The sequence below is a fragment of the Phaethon aethereus genome (genome assembly GCF_964289735.1).
Source record: "Phaethon aethereus genome assembly, contig: HAP1_SCAFFOLD_220, whole genome shotgun sequence".
NCBI classification, from domain to species: domain Eukaryota; kingdom Metazoa; phylum Chordata; class Aves; order Phaethontiformes; family Phaethontidae; genus Phaethon; species Phaethon aethereus.
The window spans coordinates 78,505-103,090 of NW_028114225.1; the positions used below are offsets into that span (position 1 = coordinate 78,505).

At 46.5% G+C, this 24,586-nt stretch overlaps 1 protein-coding gene across 1 annotated transcript in view; it reads left to right on the top strand.

Moving 5' to 3' along the window:
• The window catches only part of LOC309416168 (aprataxin and PNK-like factor), a gene marked incomplete at both ends in the record, with an annotated part of 51,857 nt that overhangs the window by 17,479 nt on the left and 9,792 nt on the right, over positions 1–24,586 (top strand). The window contains 1 exon segment of the mRNA XM_082015743.1: positions 23,916–23,982. Coding sequence (XP_081871869.1) covers positions 23,916–23,982 — 67 coding nt within the window.

Here is a 24,586-nt window from a genome sequence, read left to right on the forward strand (position 1 = left end):
TTTCGGAACCTTTGGCACCGTCGACTGCCTCCTTTCTTCCTGAGGAATCGTTTGTCACGTTGCCCGGCTGTTTTCGGATCCTTTCGTCTCTTCACGCCCGAGGAGCCTCTCGCCGTGTCGCCCCCGAGGAGCCTTTGGCTTCTCGCCCGCGTCCTTTCGGAGACTTTGGCCGCGTTGCCTGCCTCCTTTCGGAGCCTTTCGTCACGTCGCGCCTGTGGAGCCTCTCGCCACGTCGCGCCCCAGGAGTCTCTTGTAGCATCGCCACCGAGGAGCCTCTCATCGCGTGGCCCCCGAGGAACCTCTCATCGCGCGGCCCCCGAGGAGCCTCTCGCCACGTGGCACCCGAGGAGCCTTTTCCCGCGTTGCTCGCCCGCTTTCGGGGCTTTTTCCTGCCTCGCCCGCCCGCTTTCGGAGCGTTTTCCCGTTTCGCCCGCCTCGTTTCGGAGCCTTTGCCGCGCCGCCCGCCTCGTTTCAGAGCCTTTGGCCGTGTCGCCCGCCTCCTTTTTGGAGTCTTTGGCCGTGTCGACCGCGTCCTTTTCGGAGCCTTTGTCCGCGCCACCCGCCTCGTTTCGGAGCCTTTGGTCGCGTCGCTCGCCTCCTTTTCGGAGCCTTTGGCCGCGTCGACCGCCTCCGTTTTGAAGCCATTGGCCGCATCGACTGCCTCCTTTTGGAGCCTTTGGCCGCGCCGCCTGCCTCCGTTTTGGAGCCTTTGGCCGCGTCGACCGTCTCCTTTCGGAGCCTTTGGGCGCGCCGCCGGCCTCCTTTTGGAGCCTTTGGCCCCGTCGACCGCCTCCTTTCGGAGCCTTTGGCCCTGTTGACCGCCTGGTTTCGGAGCCTTTGGTACCGTCGACTGCCTCCTTTCTTCCTGATAAGTCGTTTGTCACGTTGCCCGGCTGTTTTCGGATCCTTTCGTGTCTTCACACCCGAGGAGCATCTCGCCGCGTCGCCCCCGAGGAGCCTTTGTCTGCGTCGCCCACGTCCTTTCGGAGCCTTTGGCCGCGTTGCCTGCCTCCTTCCGGAGCCTTTCATCGGTTCGCGCCTGTGGAGCCTCTCGCAGTATCGCCACTGAGGAGCCTCTCACCGCGTGGCCCCCGAGGACCCTGTCACCCTGTGGCCCCCGAGAAGCGTTTTGCCGCATCGGCCGCCTCGTTTCGGAGCCCTTTGCCCCGTCGGCCGCCTCTTTTTGGAGCCTTTCATTGCTTCGCGCCTGTGGAGCCTCTCGCCACGTCGCTCCCCAGGAGCCTCTCGCAGCATCGCAACCGAGGTACCTCTCATCGCGTGACCCCCGAGGAGCCTCTCATTGCGCGGCCCCCGAGGATCCTCTCTCCGCGTGGCCCCCGAGGAGCCTTTTCCCGCCTCACCCGCCCGCTTTCGGAGCGTTTTCCCGTGTCGCCCGCCTCGTTTTGGAGCCTTTGGCCGCGCCGTCCGCCTCGTTTTGGAGCCTTTGGCCGTGTCGCCCACCTCGTTTTGGTGCCTTTGGCCGCGCCGTCCACCTCGTTTCGGAGCCTTTGGCCGTGCCGCCCGCCTCCTTTTGGAGATTTTTCCCGCGCTGCCCGCCTCCTTTTTGGAGCCTTTGGCCGCGTCGCCTGCCTCGTTTCGGAGTCTTTGGCCGCGCCATCCGCCGTCTTTTGGAGATTTTTCCCGTGCCGCCCACCTCATTTTCGGAGCCTTTGGCTGCGTTGCACGCCTCCTTTCGGAGCCTTTGGCCGTGTCGCCCGCCTCCTTTCGGAGCCTTTGGCCGCATTGCCCGCCTCCTTTCTTTCTGAGGAGTCGTGTGTCATGTCGCCCGGCTGTTTTCGGATCCTTTCGTTGCTTCACGCCCAGGGAAACTCTCGCTGCTTCGCCCCCGAGGAGCCTCTCGCCGCATATCCCCCGAGGAGCCTTGGGCCACGTCGCCCGCCTCCTTTCGGAGCCTTTTGCTGCGTCGCCCGCCTCCTTTTCGGAACCTTTCGCAGCGTCGCCCACCTTCTTTTGGAGCCTTCTGCAGCATCACCCGCCTCGTTTCGGAGCCTTTGGCCGTGCCACTCGCCTCCTTTTGGAGCCTTTGGCGGCACCGCTCGCCTCCTTTCGGAGCCTTTTACCCCGTCGACTGCCTCCTTTCGGGGCCTTTAGCCGCGTCTCCCGCCTCCTTTTGGAGATTTTTCCCGTGCCGCTCGCTTCCTTTTCGGAGCCTTTTGCCGCGTCGCCCGCCTCCTTTCGGAGCCTTTGGCAGCGTCGACCGCCTCCTTTTGGAGCCTTTTACCCTGTCGACTGTGTGAAATATGTTTATCTGATTCGTGTGATGAAGTGTAATCTTCTGTACTTTCATGGATTTCTCCTGCACCATGAAAAGGGGTAAAGGAGAAAGTTAAACTACTTTGCTGGTATATCAGCTCAAACCAGTTTGACCACTGGCCGCATAGTATTGTGTAAAGAAAGTGCATGCATAAGGTTTGGGGTCATCCTGGGGGCACGCCGAGGAAGATTCGAGAAGACTCCAGCAGGAGAAGAGGGCATGTGCTGAAGAAGACACGGCTGTTCATTAATATGTATTAGAAGACACGCCTATTCATGAATATGTATTAGCGAACAGGATCACGCTGAGGAAGAGTCGAGAACGATTCTAGAAGGAGAAGAGGGCATGCGCCGAAGAAGACACGCCTATTCATGAATATGTATTAACGGACAAGATATAAACCAGGAACAGGAACTGAACCGCGTGCGTCTTGGTGGAGCAGAGACTCCCGGCGCACCCAGCGCTGTTTGCTTGCCTCTATTCGCTTAATAAATTGTAAATTTGAATTGGAATCCTGTTTGGGACTAAATCATTTATAAAAATTGGGGGCTCGTCCGGGAGGGTCTTGGTTCCTGAATTCTGACTTGATCTAGGAGGGGCGCCCCACCTTTTGGTGGCTCCTGATCGGGTCGGGTCGGGACTAACGCCATCCTGAACCTGAATAGGGGCAAGCAAAGAATTTGATTTTTTTATGAGCTCCCTTGCCGGCTGCAGCAGTTTATTTTGCCCGTAATTCTGCGCGCGAAGATCCGAACGAAGACGACGGAGTCCTAAGTATTTAAGGTGTATACCGTTCGGTTGGGTAGGATTCGGTTGCCTGTGTGTGTAAGAGTGTGACTGAGACGGAACCTAGTTCCGAAGCGATTGTGGAGGTCTTCTAACCGCGGTTCCAATCTCCCGCGAGGGACTTGGCCGGTGAAGGACCGAAGCGATTCTTAGAGGATTCGTGGGTGGGTGGGTGATAGGTCCTAAACCCCCTGCAAGACACTCTTACTGGTTGCCAAGGGCTGTAGGAATTGCCACAGTAACAATTCCTAGATGGGTCAGACGAAATCGAGAACCCAGGACCAGAAGAAAGGGAGCGAATTACTAGAAATACCTCCGGAGAGTCCATTAGGAATAATGATTGAAAATTGGAATGATAGGGGCCCCAGAAAAGGAAAAAGTAAATTAAAAGTAGTTCAATATTGTATGGTAGAATGGCCAAAAGAACCTTTGAGACCACATGTCTTCTGGCCTGTTTTTGGATCTTTTGAAGACTGGGTCTGCCAGGCCTTAAATATATATGTTAATTCAAAGGAACCTTTTATTCAGGAGGAAAGTGATTATGCAGGATTATGGGACAGAACTTTACGTTCTTTTCCAGCCTCAAAACTTGCATTAAAAACAGATGAAAAGTTTGAGGAAGAAGAAGAGGGGAAAAGTGAAAAGGAAAAAGATGATAAATGGGAGCCACTGGATAACCTACCGCCTCCATATTCTAATAATCCATCTCTGGTGGCGGCTCCCCCTCCGGTGGCCGTAGTATCTCCACCACCAACAGCACCGGAATTAGATCGACCTCCGGCTTCATGTACGAGAAGTAGGACTGCTGTATCTGAGGGAGCTTCTCTATATCCCTTACGAGAAGTACCCCTCAGAGGCAATCAGGGAGGCATCGGGTTTGTGGCAGTCCCATTAAATACCACAGATGTAAGAAATTTCAAGAAAGACATGGGAACCCTATTAGATGATCCCCTCGGAGTAGCTGAAAAATTGGACCAATTCCTAGGCCCCAATACTTATACCTGGGAAGAAATACAGTCCATTTTAGGGATCCTATTCACTGTTGAGGAAAGGGGAATGATTAGACAAGCTGGAATGAGAATTTGGGAAAGACAGAATCAGGCAGGACCCCCGGGAGATCAGAAATGGCCAAATGTGGATCCCCACTGGGATCATCAACAACCCCAAGGAAGACAAAATATGAGGGATTTGAGAACGTTAATCATACAGGGAATAAGGGAAGCGGTTCCCCGAGGGCAAAACATTACTAAAGCATTTAATGAACACCAAGGGAAAGATGAATCTCCAACAGAATGGTTGGAGAGGTTGAGGAAAAACCTACAAATGTATTCTGGACTTGATCCGAATACAGTGGCTGGGACCGCATTCCTTGAAACACAATTTGTAGCTAAATCCTGGGGGGATATAAGAAGGAAATTAGAAAAATTGGAAGATTGGCAAGAAAGAGGATTAGAGGAGTTACTTAGAGAAGCCCAGAAAGTCTATGTTAGGAGGGACGAAGAAAAACAAAAAGCAAAAGCAAAAATTTTTGTAGCAGCAGTAAGGGAAAGTCAGAAAAATAAGGTGACTCCTGGAGAGAAAAGGGAAAAAAGAATAGAGCAGACACCCCGGGGACAGCCTTATCGAGAAAGATTTACAATTCCCGTCTGTTACTACTGTAACAAGAGGGGACATGTTCAGAAGAACTGCCGTAAGCGGGAACAAGATGAGAAGATGTTCAAAGAAGACTAGGGGTGTCAGGGGCTCTATCTTCTGGGGACTTCAACATCAACAGAGCCCTTGATAAAATTATTAATTGGTCCCCATAAAGAGGAAGTTTTATTTTTAGTGGATACAGGGGCCGAAAAGTCAACCATTCAAAAACTTCCAAAAGGAATAGAAAAAGGGAAGAGTTACGTGTCAGTAGTAGGAGCAAAAGGGGAGCCTTTTAAAGTAAATATATTGAAAGATGTAGAAGTAGAAACAGAAAAGAAAATTTGTCTTAATGATTTACTTTTGCTCCCTGAAGCGGAATACAATTTATTAGGAAGGGATTTGATTTTGAAGTTAAACTTGAGCATTCAGAGTCAAGGGGACAAACTGCAGATTAAATGATACACTTTAACACAAGAGGATGAAGAAGCTATTAACCCCTCAGTGTGGTATAAGGAAGGGGAAACTGGAAAAATAAAAATGGACCCCATAAGGGTTCAATAAATAGATCTGCACCGCCCAATTAGAATCAAGCAATACCCTATACCTATGGAGGGTCGAAGAGGATTAAAACCTGTAGTTGACAGACTTTTGGAAAAAGGAACCCTAGAACCATGTATGTCACCTCATAACACGCCCATTCTTCCCGTAAAGAAACCGGATGGGTCATACAGGATGGTGCAGGACTTAAGAGCTGTAAATCAGCGAACAATCACTAAATTCCCTGTGGTGGCAAATCCTTATACTTTATTGAGTCATATATCTCCCAAACATACTTGGTATAGTGTAATAGATTTGAAAGATGCTTTTTGGGCCTGTCCTCTGGATGAGGGATCCAGAGATTATTTTGCCTTTGAGTGGGAGGACCCCGAAACAGGACGAAAACAACAATTAAGATGGACTGTGTTACCACAAGGATTTACAGAGTCACCAAATCTATTTGGACAAACTTTAGAAAAAATTCTACGAGATTTCACAATACCTAAGGAGGTAAAATTATTGCAATTTGTGGACGATTTATTAGTAGCAGGAGAAACTGAAGAGGGGATCCGAAAAGCCACCATTAAATTGTTAAATTTTCTAGGGGAAAAGGGATTAAAGGTGTCCCGATCAAAGCTACAGTTTGTAGAACAAGAAGTAAAATACTGAGGACATTGGCTGAGTAAGGGAAGGAAGAAGTTAGATCCTGATAAGGTATCTGGGATTCTATCCTTAAGACCCCCACAAACTAAAACGGAAATTAGGCAAATACTGGGATTATTAGGATATTGTAGGCCATGGCTTGAAAATTATAGTGATAAAGTAAAATTCTTATATGAAAAATTAACTAATAATCAACTTAAGTGGTTTATTGAAGATGATCAGAGATTTGAGGAAGTAAAAAAGGCATTAATACAAGCACCTGTATTGAGCCTCCCAGATCTAGAAAAACCTTTCTATCTCTTCGTGAATACATCAAGCCAGACAGCATACGGAGTTCTTACTCAAGACTGGGCAGGAATCAAAAAACCCGTGGGGTATTGTTCTAAGTTACTTGATCCAGTAAGCAGAGGATGGCCTGCTTGTCTCCAAGCTTTGGTTGCTACAGCATTATTAATAGAGGAAGTTAGGAAGATTACCTTTAGTGCTCCTTTAAAAGTGTATACCCCACACAATGTCAGAAATGTTTTACAACAAAAAGCGGAAAAATGGTTAAGGGACAGCCGGATCCTAAAGTATGAAGCAATACTAATAGACTCCCCTGACTTAGAACTGAGGATGACTTCTGCTCAGAGTCCAGCACAATTTTTGTTTGGAGAACCATCAGAGGAATTACAACATAACTGTTTAGAGGTAATTGAGACCCAGACAAAGGTGAGACCAGATTTAAGAGATGCTGAGTTGGAAAATGGAGAAGCGCTGTTTATAGATGGCTCCTCCAGAGTGGTAGAAGGGAAGAGAAAATCGGGTTATGCAGTAATTAATAAGGACTTGGAAGTTGTGGAATCAGGACCTCTGAGTCCATCATGGTCAGCTCAGGCTTGTGAGCTGTATGCCCTATGTAGGGCCCTGGAATTATTAAAAGGAAGAAGTGGGACTATATTTACAGATTCTAAATACGCATATGGGGTGGTCCACACTTTTGGAAAAATTTGGGAAGAAAGAGGTTTGATTAATACTCAAGGGAGGAATTTAATACATCAAGAATTAATAGTAAAGATTTTGAAGGCGTTAAGAGAACCAAAGGAGATAGCAGTGGTACATGTGAGGGGACACCAAAAGGGATTAGATTACCGAACTAAAGGAAATAACTTAGCAGATAAAGAGGCCCAGGAAGCAGCCTTGAGGACTAAAGTTGCCAAAATTAATGTAATACAAACAAAGGAGGACACCAGCAAAGAAGAACGAGAGGAAAGAGAGAAGAAGTTTACGCCAGAAGAACAAACAAAATTGGAGAAAATAGGAGCTAAATTAGAACAAGGACACCAGGCGAATATTAGAACGTTTGCATGCGCAAACACATTGGGGTACAAAAGCGTTAAGTGATCATTTTCTTAAACAATTTGGTGGTATTGGAATTGTTGAAATAGCAAAGCAAATTACACAAGGTTGCTTAACCTGTCAAAAGGTAAATAAGACAGTGTTTCGACAAACAGCCACGGGAGGGAGAAAAACAGCTTACAGACCTTTTGAGAAAGTACAAGTCGATTTCACTGAATTGCCTAAGGTAGGGAGGATAAAATATTTATTGGTAATAGTAGATCGTTTAACACAGTGGGTAGAAGTGTACCCTGTAGCATGAGCTACGGCACAGATGGTGGTAAAAATTTTATTGGAACATTTGATACCTAGATATGGGATAATCCAGTACATTGATTCTGACCAGGGCACACATTTTACTTCTAAAATAATAAAACTATTATGTCAATCATTAGGTATACAGTGGGAATACCACACTCCGTGGCACCCACAAAGCTCGGGGAAGGTAGAAAGAATGAATCAAACAATAAAACAACAATTGGCTAAATTAATGATTGAGACGCAAATGCCCTGGACGAAATGTTTACCATTGGCACTCCTAAACATAAGAACGAAACCATACAGTGAGACTGGATTATCGCCATATGAAATGTTCTATGGCATGCCTTATTTTCAAGGAATGCCTCTGGGGAACAATGTAATTGAGGATCATAGTATCCAACAATATATAATTACCATTGGAAAAAGATTAAAAGAATTAAGAGAGATTGGGATGGTGGCCCAAACACCACCTTTAGGATTTGCAATTCATCAGTTAGAACCAGGAGATAAAATTCTGATAAAAACATGGAAAGAAGGAAACTTATCTCCCCTCTGGGAAGGACCTTTCCTTGTTTTATTAACTACAGAAACAGCTGTGAGAACTGCTGAAAAAGGATGGACACATGTGTCGCGAGTGAAAGGTCCAGTGAAGGAGTGGAAGGTCACATCTGACTAAATCGCTGTGGGAATTTTATTGCGGCTACTCCTGTAATAAAACAGGAGTGAAACATGAAATTCCCACAGTTGCTGAAAATCTATTTGTAAAGTCATTGAATATAACTAATTGTTACGTTTGTGGTGGAACAAATCAAGGTGAACGATGGCCATGGGAAGCTATGGAGAGGAATGTAAGTAATCCCCAAGTTTGGAAAACAATGGGAAAGGGTAATAGGAAACAACAATGGGTACTCCAAACGAGTATAATCGGAAGGAGTTGTTGGCAAAAGAAGAACAGGAAAAAGGAGCTGGAACTAGAATTTGTCCTTTGTGTAGGTGGTGGTGTGTATTTGTAAGATTAGTGTTGCACGCTAACTGGCAGTTTTCTGTAGCCATAAAGCCTTGCAAATAAAGAGGATTGCCAGGCTCGGGCAACTGCTCAGGTCTGGACAAACCACTGATCTAGCAAAGCTCTGGCCTTCACAAGCAGTGCTCAATTAATTTGGGTACTAAGAAAGCACCCCCTTAAAGGAAAGAAGAGGGCAAGACCGGAGGGGAACTGGTGTTGCGGCTTAAAAAGGGTCTGCCAAGGGCTGCAACCCCTTCGGGCTGTGACCGCCGATCACTATGGCCCTGACCGGACCTCTTCTAGTTCTACTTGGGGGTGAGTTCCTTGGACTCTGACTACGGCAAATAACTGTAGTCAATATTGGAACAAGTCCAGCTGGGGTTTACCCCAGAAAAATGGAAAAAGTGAGGACCTTTTCTAATTGTACAGCGCATAACTGTAATCAACAATAAAACCTAGTTTTTTCCTGTTACCCATAAATTAGGGAGAACGAATGGCCTCCTGAGAGACAAACTTGGAATGGAATAGGATTTTGGGGAGATTTTATGGGTGGTGATCGGCTTACTAAAATGGGGATAGTTGTATTGAGGATATGTGGGGGATTGTTACTAGATTAATCTACTCGGTTATACTCAATTGGAAATGAAAACACGAATCAATACTATAAAGAAAAAGATGGGGGATTGTGAAATATGTTTATCTGATTCGTGTGATGAAGTGTAATCTTCTGTACTTTCATGGATTTCTCCTGCACCATAAAAAGGGGTATTTTACAGGAGAAAGTGAAACTACTTTGCTGGTATATCAGCTCAAACCAGTTTGACCACTGACCGCATAGTATTGTGTAAAGAAAGTGCATGCATAAGGTTTGGGGTCATCCTGGGGGCACGCCGAGGAAGATTCGAGAAGACTCCAGCAGGAGAAGAGGGCATGCGCTGAAGAAGACACGGCTGTTCATTAATATGTATTAGAAGACACGCCTATTCATGAATATGTATTAGCAAACAGGATCACGCTGAGGAAGAGTCGAGAACGATTCTAGAAGGAGAAGAGGGCATGCGCCGAAGAAGACACGCCTATTCATGAATATGTATTAACGGACAAGATATAAACCAGGAACAGGAACTGAACCGCGTGCGTCTTGGTGGAGCAGAGACTCCCGGCGCACCCAGCGCTGTTTGCTTGCCTCTATTCGCTTAATAAATTGTAAATTTGAATTGGAATCCTGTTTGGGACTAAATCATTTGTAACAACTGCCTCCTTTCGGAGCCTTTTACCCCGTCGACCGCCTCCTTTCGTAGACTTTGGCCACGTCGACTGCCTCCTTTCGGAGCCTTTGGCCGCGTTGCCCGCCTCCTTTTGGAGCCTTTTCCCGCGCCGCCCGCCTCCTTTTGGAGCCTTTTGCCACGCCGCCCGCCTCCTTTCGTAGCCTTTGGCTGCATCGACCGCGTACTTTCGGAGCCTTTGGTTGCGCTGCCCGCCTCCTTTCCGAGCCTTTGGCCGCGCCGCCCGCCTCCTTTTGGAGCTTTTCGGAGCCTTTCATCGCTTTGCGCCTGAGGAGCCTTTCTCCGTGTCACGCCTGAAGAGCCTTTCGACGCGTCGCGTCCCAGGAGCCTCTCGCCTTGTCGTCCCTGAGGAGGCTTTCGTCGCAGTGCCGGGCTCCTTCTGGAGTCTTTCGTCGCGTCCCCCCCGAGGAGGCTTTCATCGCAGCGCCGGGCTCTTTTTGGAGCCTTTCGTCGCATCGCCCCCGAGGAGCCTTTCGCATTGGGAAAAGGTACACGAGTCCTCAGCCTGTGGAGACGACTCCTGTCGGGTGTGAAGGAAAGGTATCCCTTCAAGGAAGATGTTCTATGTCACCCAGGCAAGTGGACCACCATGGAGAAAGGTATCCAGTACCTGAGGGAGCTAGCTCTGCTGGAAGTCATTTGTGGTGACTTGGACAATGGCAATCATCCAAAGATTCATATGAAGTCAATTGCACGCGACCTATGTGGCGGAACTTTCTACGGAGTGCACCATCGTCATATGCCAACTCATTAGTAGTAATGGCCTGGAAAGACGGAGAGAGACCAACGGTGGATGAATTGGCTGGCCAACTCTGGCAATACGAAGAAAGTCTCTCATTGATATTGCTAACGCGTTTTTCTCAATCCCTTTGGTGGCAGAGTGCAGGCCACAGTTTGCTTTCACTTGGAGGGGTGTCCAATACACCTGGAATTGACTTCCCCAGGGGTGGAAACACAGCCCTACCATTTGCCATGGGCTGATACAAACTGCACTGGAACAGGGTGAAGCTCCAGAGCATCTGCAATACATTGATGACACCATCCTATGGGGCAACACAGCGGAAGAAGTTTTTGAGAAAGGGAAGAAAATAATTCAAATCCTTCTGAAAGCTGGTTTTGCTATAAAACAAAGTAAGGTCAAAGGACCTGCACAAGAGATCTAGTTTTTAGGAATAAAATGGCAAGATGGATGTCGACAGATCCCAACGGATGTGATCAACAAAATAACAGCTATGTCTCCACCAACTAGCAAAAAAGAAACACAAGCATTTTTGGGCGTTGTGGGTTTCTGGAGAATGCATATTCCAAATTACAGTCTGATTGTAAGCCCTCTTTATCAAGTGACCCAGAAGAAGAACGATTTTAAATGGGGCCCTGAGCAACGACAAGCCTTTGAACAAATCAAACAGGAGATAGTTCATGCCGTAGCCCTCGGGCCAGTCCGTGCAGGACAAGATGTTAAAAATGTGCTCTACGCGGCAGCCGGGGAGAATGGCCCTACCTGGAGTCTCTGGCAGAAGGCACCAGGAGAGACTCGAGGCCGACCTCTAGGGTTTTGGAGTGGAGGATATAGGGGATCTGAGTCCCGCTATATTCCAACTGAAAAGGAGATATTGGCAGCATATGAAGGAGTTCGAGCTGCCTCAGAAGTGGCTGGTACTGAAGCACAGCTCCTCCTGTGCTTCAGGCCCAGGACCCGACCCGGCCCAAAGAGAGGGTCCCCTCTACACAACATGCGACTGATGCTACGTGGAGTAAGTGGGTCGCGCTTATTACACAGCGGGCTCGAATAGGAAACCTTAATGGCCCGGGAATCTTGGAAGTGATCATGGACTGGCCAGAAGGCAAAGATTTTGGAATATCACCAGCAGAGGAGGTGGCGCGTGCTGAAGAGGCTCCACCATATAATAAACTGCCAGAGAACGAAAGGCAGTATGCCCTGTTTACTGATGGGTCCTGTCGTATTGTAGGCAAACATCAAAGGTGGAAAGCTGCTGTATGGAGCCCTATACGACGAGTCGCAGAAGCTGCTGAAGGACAAGGCGAATCAAGTCAGTTTGCGGAGGTGAAAGCCATCCAGCTGGCTTTAGATATTGCTGAACGAGAAAAATGGCCAATACTCTATCTTTATACTGACTCATGGATGGTGGCAAATGCTCTATGGGGGTGGCTACAGCAATGGAAGCAGAGCAACTGGCAACGCAGAGGCAAGCCCATCTGGGCTGCTGAATTGTGGCAAGATATTGCCTGTCCTGGTTTCAGCCAGGATAGAGCTGGTTTTCTTCACAGAAGCTAGTGTGAGACTGTGTTTTGGATTTGGGATGAGGAACTGTTGATAATGTGCTGATGTTTTGGGTTGTTGCTGAGCCGTCAAGGACAGTCCAGCTTCTTGTGCTGGCCGGCCAGCGAGCAGGCTGGGGGTGCACGGGGAGCTGGGAGGGGACACAGCCGGGACAGCTGACCCAGGCTGGTCAAAGAGAGATTCCCTACCATCCGACGTCATGCCCAGTACATAAACTGGAGTTGGCCGGGGGGCGGAAATCGCTGCTCGGGGACGGGCTGTCGATCACAGGGTGGTGAGCAATTTCTGTATTGGGCCTCACTTGTTCTTGTACATTCCTTTGTTGGTATTATCATTATTGTTCCCTTCTTTCTTTCTGTCCTATTAAACCGTGTTTATCTCAACCCACGAGGTTTTTCCTAATTCTCTCCCCCGTCCCACTGTGGGAGGGAGAGTGAGCGAGCGGCTGCGTGATGCTTAGTTGCCGGCTGGGGCTAAACCACGACAGTCCTTTTTGGCGCCCAACGTGGGGCACGAGGCTTGAGATAATAACGGTTGCAGGTCACAATATCAGTTTATTTGATTTGCATCATGCTCTCGTCTTTGCTGTACATGTTAAGGATCGGTGTTGGTTTCTGCGGGCTTCTGTACTCTGCAATGATTAGTAATGTCTCGCCTGTGAATTTTGTTTTTAGAGCACTGACCTTGAGCTTAATGTGGTATCATCTGAGCTCTGTACTAAAGCCGTTACTGTATTTTGGCTACAGTCTTGTGGAGATGATTAGCAATTATACTTCTGCCTCTGAAAGGTTTTTTATGGAGGAAATGCAGAATGGTACCTTTGCTACCCTCTATCATAACATTTCCTCCTTCATCACAATAATTTTTCAGTATTTTGAACACCCTTGGCTGGTTAAAATACCTCTATTGCTACTTCTGGGGAACATGGTTTCGGTTTTGTCTAAGGTTGGCAAGCAATTTAAGAGTATCACCCGGAGATCTGCCCCAAGGCTGGATAGTTATGAATGGCAGGGCGTGTGGAACAGCATGGGCAAATGCCTGGGGCGGTGGGCACCTCCGGTGTTTTGGAGCTTCACTCCTGAACAAGTGCAGAATCCTGATAAACTAGCAGAATATTTGGAAGAAGTATGCTGTCAGCCTGGCAGCTCCAAGGAGACACAAATCATTGCCATGTGCTGGGGCCTGGCCCATGCCTACCGAACCCTATTTAACACTATGCAAAGGGGAGAGAGGCTCTCTGGGTCTGCTGGCAATGTGGCAGGCACTGTGACTACTCCAACCCCTGTGGCAGGCACTGTCACTACTCCAACCCCCACGGCGGGCACTGTAGCTACTCAGACTGTTGCAGCTGAACCAGAGAACCAGCCCATCCCGGTATCAGTTGCCCCTGTACAAAAGAAGAAATCTTGGAAGCGGAAGTCAGCTCGTTTAGTAAGGGAGGAGGAAGATTCTGCTAAGAAGGAGCCAGAGGAAGAGAGTGAGGAGGCAGAGTGCTCTGAAGCAGGGCCATCACAAGCACGGAAGAGGGAAGAGAGCGAGTCATCACTTGAAGAGGAGGAGGAGGAAGAACTTATAAAAGAGACGGTAACTACGCGATCTCTATCCCTGAGTGAATTGCGAGATATGCGAAAGGATTTCAGCCGTCGTCCAGGTGAGCACATTGTCACCTGGCTGCTCCGATGCTGGGATAATGGGGCCAGTAGCCTGGAATTAGAGGGTAGGGAAGCCAAGCAGCTGGGATCCCTTTCTAGGGAAGGGGGCATTGACAAAGCAATTGGAAAAGGTGCACAAGTCCTCAGCCTCTGGAGACGACTCCTGTCGGGTGTGAAGGAAAGGTATCCCTTCAAGGAAGATGTTCTACGTCACCCAGGCAAGTGGACCACCATGGAGAAAGGTATCCAGTACCTGAGGGAGCTAGTGGTGCTGGAAGTGATTTATGGTGACTTGGACAATGGACAATCATCCAAAGATCCAGATGAAGTCAATTGCACGCAACCTATGTGGCGGAAGTTTGTACGGAGTGCACCATCATCATATGCCAACTCATTAGCAGTAATGGCCTGGAAGGACGGAGAGAGACCAATGGTGGATGAATTGGCTGGCCAACTCCGGCAATACAAAGAAAGTCTCTCCTCCTCCCTACGGGCCTGCGTCTCTGCTATAGAGAAACTGTCCCAGGAGTTCCGGCAATTCAAAGAGGATATGCCCTACCCTCCACCCATACGGACCAGTGTCTCAGCCATTAGGAGTAAGCGCTCTTCTGTTCAAGAGAGAAGATACAGAGGATACACACCGCGAGCCACCCTGTGGTTTCAATTGCGTGACTACGGAGAGGACATGAGGAGGTGGGATGGAAAACCTACCTCGACCCTAGAGGCACGAGTACGCGAGCTGCAAGGAAAAACAATTACAAAAGGGGGTTCAGGTTCCTCAAGGAAAATCGTCGCTCCACTTTCCAGTGGGCAGCTTCCCAGAAAGAATAGAAGAGCTGATCTCACCTCTGATCCTCTTGAAGGGACTTCTGATTCCTATTTACAAGAAGTGGGTAACGAGTACTATGAGCAGGATTAGAGGGGCCCTGCCTCCAGCCAGGCGGAGGAGAGGGACAACCGAGTTTATTGGACTGTGTGGATTAGATGGCCTGGCACATCAGACCCACAGGAATATAAGGCTTTAGTGGACACCGGTGCACAATGTACCCTGATGCCATCAAGCCATATAGGGGCAGAACCCATCTGTATTTCCGGAGTGACAGGGGGATCCCAACAGCTGACTGTGCTGGAGGCCGAAGTGAGCCTAACTGGGAATGAGTGGCAGAAGCACCCCATTGTGACTGGCCCGGAGGCTCCGTGCATCCTGGGCATAGACTACCTCAGCAGAGGGTATTTCAAGGACCCAAAAGGGTACCGGTGGGCTTTTGGTATAGCTGCCTTGGAGACGGAAGAAATTAAACAGCTGTCCACCTTGCCTGGTCTCTCAGAGGACCCTTCTGTGGTGGGGTTGCTCAGGGTCAAAGAACAACAGGTGCCGATCGCTACCACAACAGTGCACCGGCGGCAATATCGCACCAACAGAGACTCCCTGATCCCCATCCATGAGCTGATTCGTCGGCTGGAGAGCCAAGGAGTGATCAGCAAGACTCGCTCACCCTTTAACAGCCCCATATGGCCAGTGCGAAAGTCTAATGGAGAGTGGAGACTGACAGTAGACTATCATGGCCTGAATGAAGTCATGCCGCCATTGAGCGCTGCTGTGCTGGACATGCTAGAACTTCAATATGAACTGGAGTCGAAGGCAGCCAAGTGGTACGCCACCATTGATATTGCTAATGCGTTTTTCTCGATCCCTTTGGCGGCAGAGTGCAGGCCACAGTTTGCTTTCACTTGGAGGGGTGTCCAATACACCTGGAATCGACTTCCCCAGGGGTGGAAACACAGCCCTACCATTTGCCATGGGCTGATACAAACTGCACTGGAACAGGGTGAAGCTCCAGAGCATCTGCAATACATTGATGACATCATCGTATGGGGCAACACAGCAGAAGAAGTTTTCGAGAAAGGGAAGAAAATAATTCAAGTCCTTCTGAAAGCTGGTTTTGCTATAAAACAAAGTAAAGTCAAGGGACCTGCACAAGAGATCCAGTTTTTAGGAATAAAATGGCCAATACTCTATCTTTATACTGACTCATGGATGGTGGCAAATGCTCTATGGTGGTGGCTGCAGCAATGGAAGCAGAGCAACTGGCAACGCAGAGGCAAGCCCATCTGGGCTGCTGAATTGTGGCAAGATATTGCTGCCCGACTAGAGAATCTCGTCATAAAAGTACGTCACGTAGATGCTCACGTACCCAAGAGTCGGGCCACCGAAGAACATCAAAACAACCATCAGGTGGATCAGGCTGCTAAGATTGAAGTGGCTCAGGTGGATCTGGACTGGCAACATAAGGGTGAATTATTTATAGCTCGGTGGGCCCATGACACCTCAGGCCATCAGGGAAGAGATGCAACATATAGATGGGCTCGGGATCGAGGGGTGGACCTGACCATGGATGCTATTGCACAGGTTATCCATGAATGTGAGACGTGTGCTGCGATCAAACAAGCCAAGCGGTTAAAGCCCCTCTGGTATGAAGGACGATGGTTGAAATATAAATATGGGGAGACCTGGCAGATTGACTATATCACACTTCCACAAACTCGCCAAGGCAAGCGCTATGTGCTTACCATGGTGGAAGCAACCACCGGATGGCTGGAAACATACCCTGTGCCCCATGCCACCGCCCAGAACACTATCCTGGGCCTTGAAAAGCAAGTCTTATGGCGACATGGCACCCCCGAAAGAATTGAGTCAGACAATGAGACTCATTTCCGAAACAACCTCATAGACACCTGGGCCAAAGAGCACGGCATTGAGTGGGTGTATCATATCCCCTATCATGCACCAGCTTCCGGAAAAATTGAACGATACAACGGACTGTTAAAGACTACACTGAGAGCAATGGGTGACGGGACATTCAAACATTGGGATAAACATTTAGCCAAAGCCACCTGGTTAGTCAACACTAGGGGATCTACTAATAGAGCCGGCCCTGCCCAATCAAAACTTCTACGTACTGTAGAAGGGGATAAAGTCCCTGTGGTGCATGTGAGAAACATGCTGGGGAAGACAGTCTGGGTTACTCCTGCATTAGGAAAAGGCAAACCCGTTCGTGGGATTGCCTTTGCCCAGGGACCTGGGTGCACTTGGTGGGTAATGCGGAAGGATGGGGAAGTCCGATGTGTACCTCAAGGAGACTTGATGTTGGGTGAAAACAGTCAATGATTTGAATTGTATTATGTTAATTGTTCAGTATGACATTACTACTATGGCTGCTATCTACCATATCAATGGTATTATAGTAAGAATCACCCAGACTGATGAAGAATGAGCTTCACTGAAACCAAGCAACGTGCAGCAGTGATGAAACCAGAACTGGCTTCAGCAGCTTGCGCCCAACAAATCCCTCGAGACTGACATCTTCGACCTGCAGATCATGGACATGGACCGTGCCAGATGACAATCCAACACCACATACCATCTCCCCTGCCCTGAGAGACTGCTATGATGGATGAAGCCCAGAGTCATGGACTGACTGAACTCCATAGACATTTTAAAGTGATGGTCCATGGACTAAGAGAGTGATATCTGTGTGTATATATTAAAAGACAGGAAGAGTAATAATGAATAATTGGAATGTATTGAAAAGTATAGGACCTGGGCATGACGTAAATGGTATGGAATAAGGGGTGGATACTGTCCTGGTTTCAGCCAGGATAGAGCTGGTTTTCTTCACAGAAGCTAGTGTGAGACTGTGTTTTGGATTTGGGATGAGGAACTGTTGATAATGTGCTGATGTTTTGGGTTGTTGCTGAGCCGTCAAGGACAGTCCAGCTTCTTGTGCTGGCCTGCCAGCGAGCAGGCTGGGGGTGCACGGGGAGCTGGGAGGGGACACAGCCGGGACAGCTGACCCAGGCTGGCCAAAGAGAGATTCCCTACCATCCGATGTCATGCCCAGTACATAAACTGGAGTTGGCCGGGGGGCGGAAATCGCTGCTCGGGGACGGGCTGTCGATCACGGGGTGGTGAGCAATTTCTGTATTGGGCCTCACTTGTTCTTGTACATTCCTTTGTTGGTATTATCATTATTGTTCCCTTCTTTCTTTCTGTCCTATTAAACCGTGTTTATCTCAACCCAGGAGGTTTTTTTCCTAATTCTCTCCCCCGTCCCACTGTGGGAGGGGGAGTGAGTGAGCGGCTGCATGGTGCTTAGTTGCCGGCTGGGGCTAAACCACGACACCTGGTCAGCGTCTTTGGTACTACTTCAAGTGAAGAACAATTCCCCCTCCCCCCCCGCCCCTTACATCTTCTCACTTCACGGTGAAAGATGTGTCATATAAATGTTGTGTGCAAAACAAACCTTCCAGCGAAGTTCCAAAATGCCAGTGCTGAATGCCTCGCCTCCTGCTAGTTCTTTCTGCCCAGAAGAGGTCTGGAGTGCCATATGTTGATGTAACAAAGGGAAGATACAAATCTAGAAGTGGTCTTGAGGCTAGCAAATGACCAATGACCTGAGGACTGCATTTAGGAGAAGGCTCTGAGCTCTAGATAAATCTGTGCGCACTGTAAGCACAAAAGGCAAGGCTAAGCCAGGAAACAAGGGGTCCTGTGATTTTGAATGGTTTTTTTTTCCCCCCAAGGGGCTTGGACAATAGGAAAAACAGTGAGGTGGTTTAGAAGACAAGCAAGCATGAGTAAATGCATCTGTCTTTTTTTGAGTCCTGTTCAATCTGTAAATCAAAAGTTTAAAGCTGTTACGTTAATGAGCACATCAGATTTGCAGCTTTCCTCTAGCTTTTTTTCCCACACATCTCAAATTTTGCCCATAATGAATATGATAAAAACATGTTTTATTAGGCAGTTAAGCTGATCCAGTAGTACAAATGCAGCCTCGAGTTTGCTCCGGCTACTTTTAATTTTGCTAAGACAAGCTTTCCCCTGTATGGGGGTTAAGCTGATTTAATGCTCTAATATGCTGAAGCATTCCTAATGTTTAGGAAGGCATATTTTAGTTACAGGTAATACGGAATAGGAGTCTGTATGTGTACGTTTGTTCTTGGGTCTTTATTCTAAAGCTTTTGGACAGCATTGCTTTGTAAGAAAAAAGAATGCTCTGAAATAACACATAACAAAGTCTTCTGTTGGAGAAGTTTGTAAATATGAAGCATCAAAAACATCAGCTTTGGTCTGCTGGAAACGTTGTGAGACTAAGCCTGCTTGTTTACAGCAAAAGAAATATGCTTCTCAGTCTGTCTTAGTATTTGCTTTTAATACAAGCCCATTAAGTAGTCTTTCTGCATCAATGGGATAGCTATGTTAGATTAAAGCAAGTCATTGCAGTTACCCATATCTTTAACAGGACGTGTACGTAAGTGAGATGTGAATGGGTGCTTTGAAGGAACACATTGATAGTGTCTTCAGTTTTTCATTGTGTAGCGTTTTCCTTGAGCAAAAACTAGTTTTTAGAGTTGCCGAGGAAGAGGAGCTGCTTTGAGTGCTCTTTTGAGTACAATGGGTGTAGTTGGTTTCCCTCTCCTTCATTACTTTAACCTTACGAAAGGTGTCTTCTAACCAGATGTGCCGTAGGCATCAACATCTTAAATGAGGACTGCTTTGGTAACCGTAACATTTCCTTAAAAATTTTTCTGGGTAAGGTTTCTTACTCATAAAATGTCGTTTATTCCATAACTAAATGCTCTTCAGAGTTCTAGTTTTTATTTTTGTAAGCTCCTATTAAGAGATACTTGACTTCTGGATATGACTTAGGCACCGTTGGTAGGTGCCTAGTAAAATAGCACAAATGTAAAACATTGAAAACTAGTTCTGTTGATTTTATTAGATTCTCTAAGGTGTATCTTAAACATTTAGGAAATAATTTTGTAGCCCATGGTTCGGTTTCTTCATTTAGGCATTTGAAAACACTGTTTTTGAAAGAATCAAGCTTGATGCACGCCTCTCACTCCAGGGATTCTTCTTGTTATCGTCCGTCAGTGTCAGATTCTCTTTCTGAGGTAGTCCAAAGCTTCAAGAAGCTGAAAGAAACTGCTATTACCACTAGGAGGCGAAGTGCTCTATGTTATGTCTGAGCATGTTTGTTGTCCAGGAACTTACTCTTTGAATACCGTCTTGTGTTTGTTTTCTTGTCAGCTATTGTTTTTTCCAAAGTTAGAAGAATAGGGAATTAAAAGTAATCCAAACCCAACCCCTCTTCTCAAGGGCTGTGTAGAAGGGGTGTGGTAGACCTGAACTCTCATCTCTAAAACTGGAACGCACATTTCTTTTGTCCACAATTCTGTCCTTTTGCTAGCCTGAGATAGAGTGCTCTGCTGACTGGGTGTGTGTCAATCTTTCCCGTAGCTGTCAAAGCAGGGCACACTCAACCAGTCTTTGGATTTGTATGTGCATTCTTTTAAATACTTTGCTCTTTGTTTATGAAAGTATTGTTCCTTTCACCTTAAGCTTGTAAATCTGGCAGCTGAAGACCTGCATCTGTCTTTTTTTGAGTCCTGTCTTCTAATAAGACTTACAGTTTAGAACTTATGAACATCTCAGGCGCATTTGTGGCATAACTTCAGTCTTGAATTCTGTGGCGTTGTAAGGGCTGCTGGGCATTCATTACATCTTCGCTGCCAATGTCTTTAGTGGCTGGGAAAATAAGCCCTTGAAATGGCAGGGGTCTTCTGTGTGTGGTTGTGAAGAGCCAGGGGTTTTGACCTAATCAGTTAAACTTGCTGTAGAAAAAGCTTTTAAGTTGCATTTGGTAGCTGCACAGACAAAAAACTGTCTTAAATATTTCACTGAGCAATACTCAACTTCTGCTTGAGATGACTGCATTGATTCTGAAGAACTTTATCACTTTAATTTGCGTAATTTTTATTTGCGTAGTTTCCTGCTTCATGAAGTGTGAGTATACAAATTCAGAGTTTCTGTGAAAGCAAAAGCTGCAGCGACTGTGTGAGTATGATTATGAGAAAGCAAATCTTCTATAAAACTTTATTCTTAAAATAAGCTTTTAATTGGTTAATTTTTGTGTGAGTAAAGCTTAATGATTGTGTTTTGATCAAATGAATCACATATTCCTGTGCAGTGAGGTTTTGTTGTGAAACTATTTAATCAACTGTGGACTGCAACTCATGGCATTACAGATGTTGTGCTCTTACACCTCAAATCTCTTGTGTCTAAAAAAACCCAAAAACCTAACCCCCAGCCCCCTAAACAAACGAAACCCTTAATGAAAGGAAGAAGCTTCAGATTTTTGCAAGAAGGGAACATGTTTGCTTAATATAAGCTGTGCACTTCTCTGCTGCTCTTTATTTTGCTGGATATCGTTTCAAAACACACAGAAGTGGAGTAAGTACAAATTACCCAGGTAACGGTAAGGTAAAATACGAGCACCTGAAGTAGGATGTGTTTAATGTGCTTCACGGGTAATATTCACCACTCCCCACGGGCAGGCAGGTGTTCAGCCATCTCCAGGGAAGCAGGGCTCCATCAGGCGTAATGGTTTCTTGGGAAGACAGGTGCCATAACTCTGAACGTCCCTCCACCCCTTCCTCCTTCTTCGTCCCAGCTTTATATACTGAGCATGATGTCATATGGTATGGAATATCTCTTTGGCCAGCCTGGGTCAGCTGTCCTGGCTGTGTCCCCTCCCAGCTTCCCGTGCACCCCCAGCCTTCTCTGGGGGCAGGCCAGCACGAGAAGCTGGACTGTCCTTGACTACTTAGCAACAACTCAAAATATCAGCATGTTATCAACATTTTCTCATCCCAAATCCAAAACATAGACTCACACCAGCTTCTGTGAAGAAAATTAACTCTACCCTGGCTGAAACCAGGACGGATGTGTTTAAGGTGCTTCACAGGTAATATATAATTTCAGGAGCATCGTCCACCGGCACAAAGCATCCTGAAGGCTAGCCATAGGGAGCATACATAAAGACCCTTTCGTTTCTCTTTCTCCTTCCTTCCACGCTACTTTCTTTTTTTCCTTCCTCCAATAAGGGCTGTTTGGTGTTGTCCAAGTAGGTTTCAAAGTAGATTTTTGAAAGGAAATGGGTAGCTCCTAAAATGCAATAGGTTGGCTAATCAACAGCTATTAGGCTTTCTTGCCTTGGTGACTATGATGCTACATGTATCTTATTGTAGGAATAAACATTAAAATTATTTCACAGAACGTTAGTTGCTTCTGTATCCCTTTAAGAAGATGAACTGTGTTTCAAGTGACTGAAAATTCTTGCTAAGATTGCTAGGAAGTTAGCGCTATGCATTTAGAAAACAAAGCAAGTAGCCTCTAAAATGACTTTATTTAATTTATTTTTAAATGGGAAAAGGACTCGGCAGACAGTCTGAATTTGATGTAAGAAGTGATGTTTCCTGGGAACTTGTCATAGAATAAAAGACTGGTAAATGCAACCTCGCAATGATTTCCAGTGAAACAGGATTTACTTACCCTACAGTTTGCAGAAATTAATGGAAAAGACCAGGACAAGAAGTCTGTCACCTACATAGGTAGATTCAAGGGACACTGGATCAGTGATAAGTTGCTTATTGGAGAGTTTATCTGTAGCTTGCTTGTTGGAGTTTCCTGAATGAAAGATACCAGACAAATGGAGGTTTAAGGTATTCATACTAAATACCTAATCTTTTTCAAATGCCTAAAGGGAGGCCTGAATGGCTAGTAGAGATCATGACACTTAAGTAATCGTTTTGCAAAAGCTGTAACAAGCTTTTTTTTCTTTTGATGGCAGTTGAAATGCTGACATTAGTATTGACTGTTCCCTGTAAAGGTCGTAAGAGGGAGCTGTGAATTTAAAGGAGAGAGTGTCTGTGATGGAGGAGGAAGCTGTTGAGTGTCTGGCTAGCTACATACATGTTTCCGGCATTGTGTTTCTAAATGCAGCTGTAACAAGTGTAAATGAAACCAGTAATTACTCTGTAGTTTAAAGTTGTCATTTCTCTTGCTTGAGGCAAGCAGTTCACCCTTATAATTTGCGCAAATACATTGAAGATTTGTACTCTGGGAATTAGGGTGGTAAATCACTGAAGTATTTTGTGGATGTCTTTGGGAAAATCATTTATTAAAATATGCCGCATTTCTTGCTTTTAAATATTACGCTTGAAAAAAAAGGATCCCTGAAAGAAATCATAGGGAAGAAGTAGATTTGCTTTTGGTGCTGGTATAATCACTTTGACATATTTTTTTGTCACATGTGTTGATCTGTCACATGAATTCCTCCTGAAGTCATAACATGTTGTTCTGTGTTCTTTTTAACATCACTTACAGAAGTTTTATAAAGCAAACTCTTCTCTAAATTATGTTGTTTATAGCTGCCTTGTCTTGTATGGTGTGTATGCAAACACAAAGGAATACCCTTAGAAGTAGCAGAAATGTTCTTTCAGTGATGCATATATTTCTGTTTGCTACTTGCTCAGCTTGGGTTCAGCTGTGTAAGTGTTGTAGCGCAAAAAGGTGTGGATGCTAGCAACGTGCTCTCCTCACTAACATTGGTTGGACTCAACTACGTACAGAGTTGTTACGTCTTATGGTACAACTTCATGTCGTCATTGTGATTTGATATTTCAAATAAAATGTCATGGTAGCCAAGGCAAACTTGACAGCTAATCAATGTAACGTCCAGTAGACTGCTCCACCTGGAATAATATGCTGGCGTTCGAAGTATTCAAGTGGGCAGTAACTTGCATACAGAACAGAAATAATAATTGAGACGTACTGCCTGAAGCTAATAGGTGACCACCCGAGGGCGTAGGAAGTCTTTAACACTGCAGTTGTTTGGCTGCAATGCACTGGCCTTCAAGTCGAGCTAAGACTTTGGTAGTGGTTTCTGTAGCACTTCAGTAGCTCCAGAGGGAGTCATAACAGAGCAAGTTGGCCACATGCTACGTGACTGCATCAGTAGCTTGTGTACGTGTTGGAGGTCTGGCTCTTAAAGCTGATGGCAAATAAGAAAATTCCTGGTTTAACCTCTTTTGCGGTATGTGCCGAGGTAAAACTTTTCTTCTGTTATCCTGAAAGTAGGTCTTACATTCTGCATAAAGTTAAACATGAAAAGCTCCTCTTTGTGTAGTCACAGAAAAATGAGTTGTCACTGATTCAGTAACACCTTTCGTATCTCCCCTTCCCATGTTTAAATGGAACAGTCAGTTCTCAATATAGATTTATCTTTTGCAGGAAGAATCCCATTCACTTTCAGCAGTTCAGTCACCCTAACGATGATGACTATCATGAAACGGAGATAGTAACTCAGGACTGAGAGAAGGGGTTAAGGGAATCTTAGCAGTTAATTAGTAGATAAAGTTTGAAATCTTGTTAGCTATTGCGTAAAGTAACTGGAACAAGAGATCTGTAGTTCCTTACAAAGACAGTTCCTGATAAACCGACAGGAGTGAGAAGACTTGTGGCTCCTCACAAGGACGGTCCCTGATAAGAACCAGGAGAGTGCCTCAAGAACCGGCTGAAACTGACCTTGTGGTTTGGACGAAAACCAAAGAGCAATTGAGTCTGCGTAAGAACAAGGGGTTACTAGTGGTGACGAAGAGGAGCCACCGGCCTTCATCCTCACGACCGTCAGCGACCACCACCAGAAGGCACTGCGCAAGCGCAGATGGGAGGAGTTCATGGAAATAACATCTTGGAACTCATGTCTGTACGAAGCGGGGACAGATCATGCATATGTATAGGCATATTGCGAAACTTTATGTGTATGCAACACTTTGCTGTATATATTTGAAGTAAGTGCCGCGTTGGGGTGTGCAGGGTTTTTGGTGGGACTACCCCCCCGTGCTGCCCAGCGCTGAATAAACATACCTCCTTTACAGTCTTGCAGATTGTGGAGTCTGTTT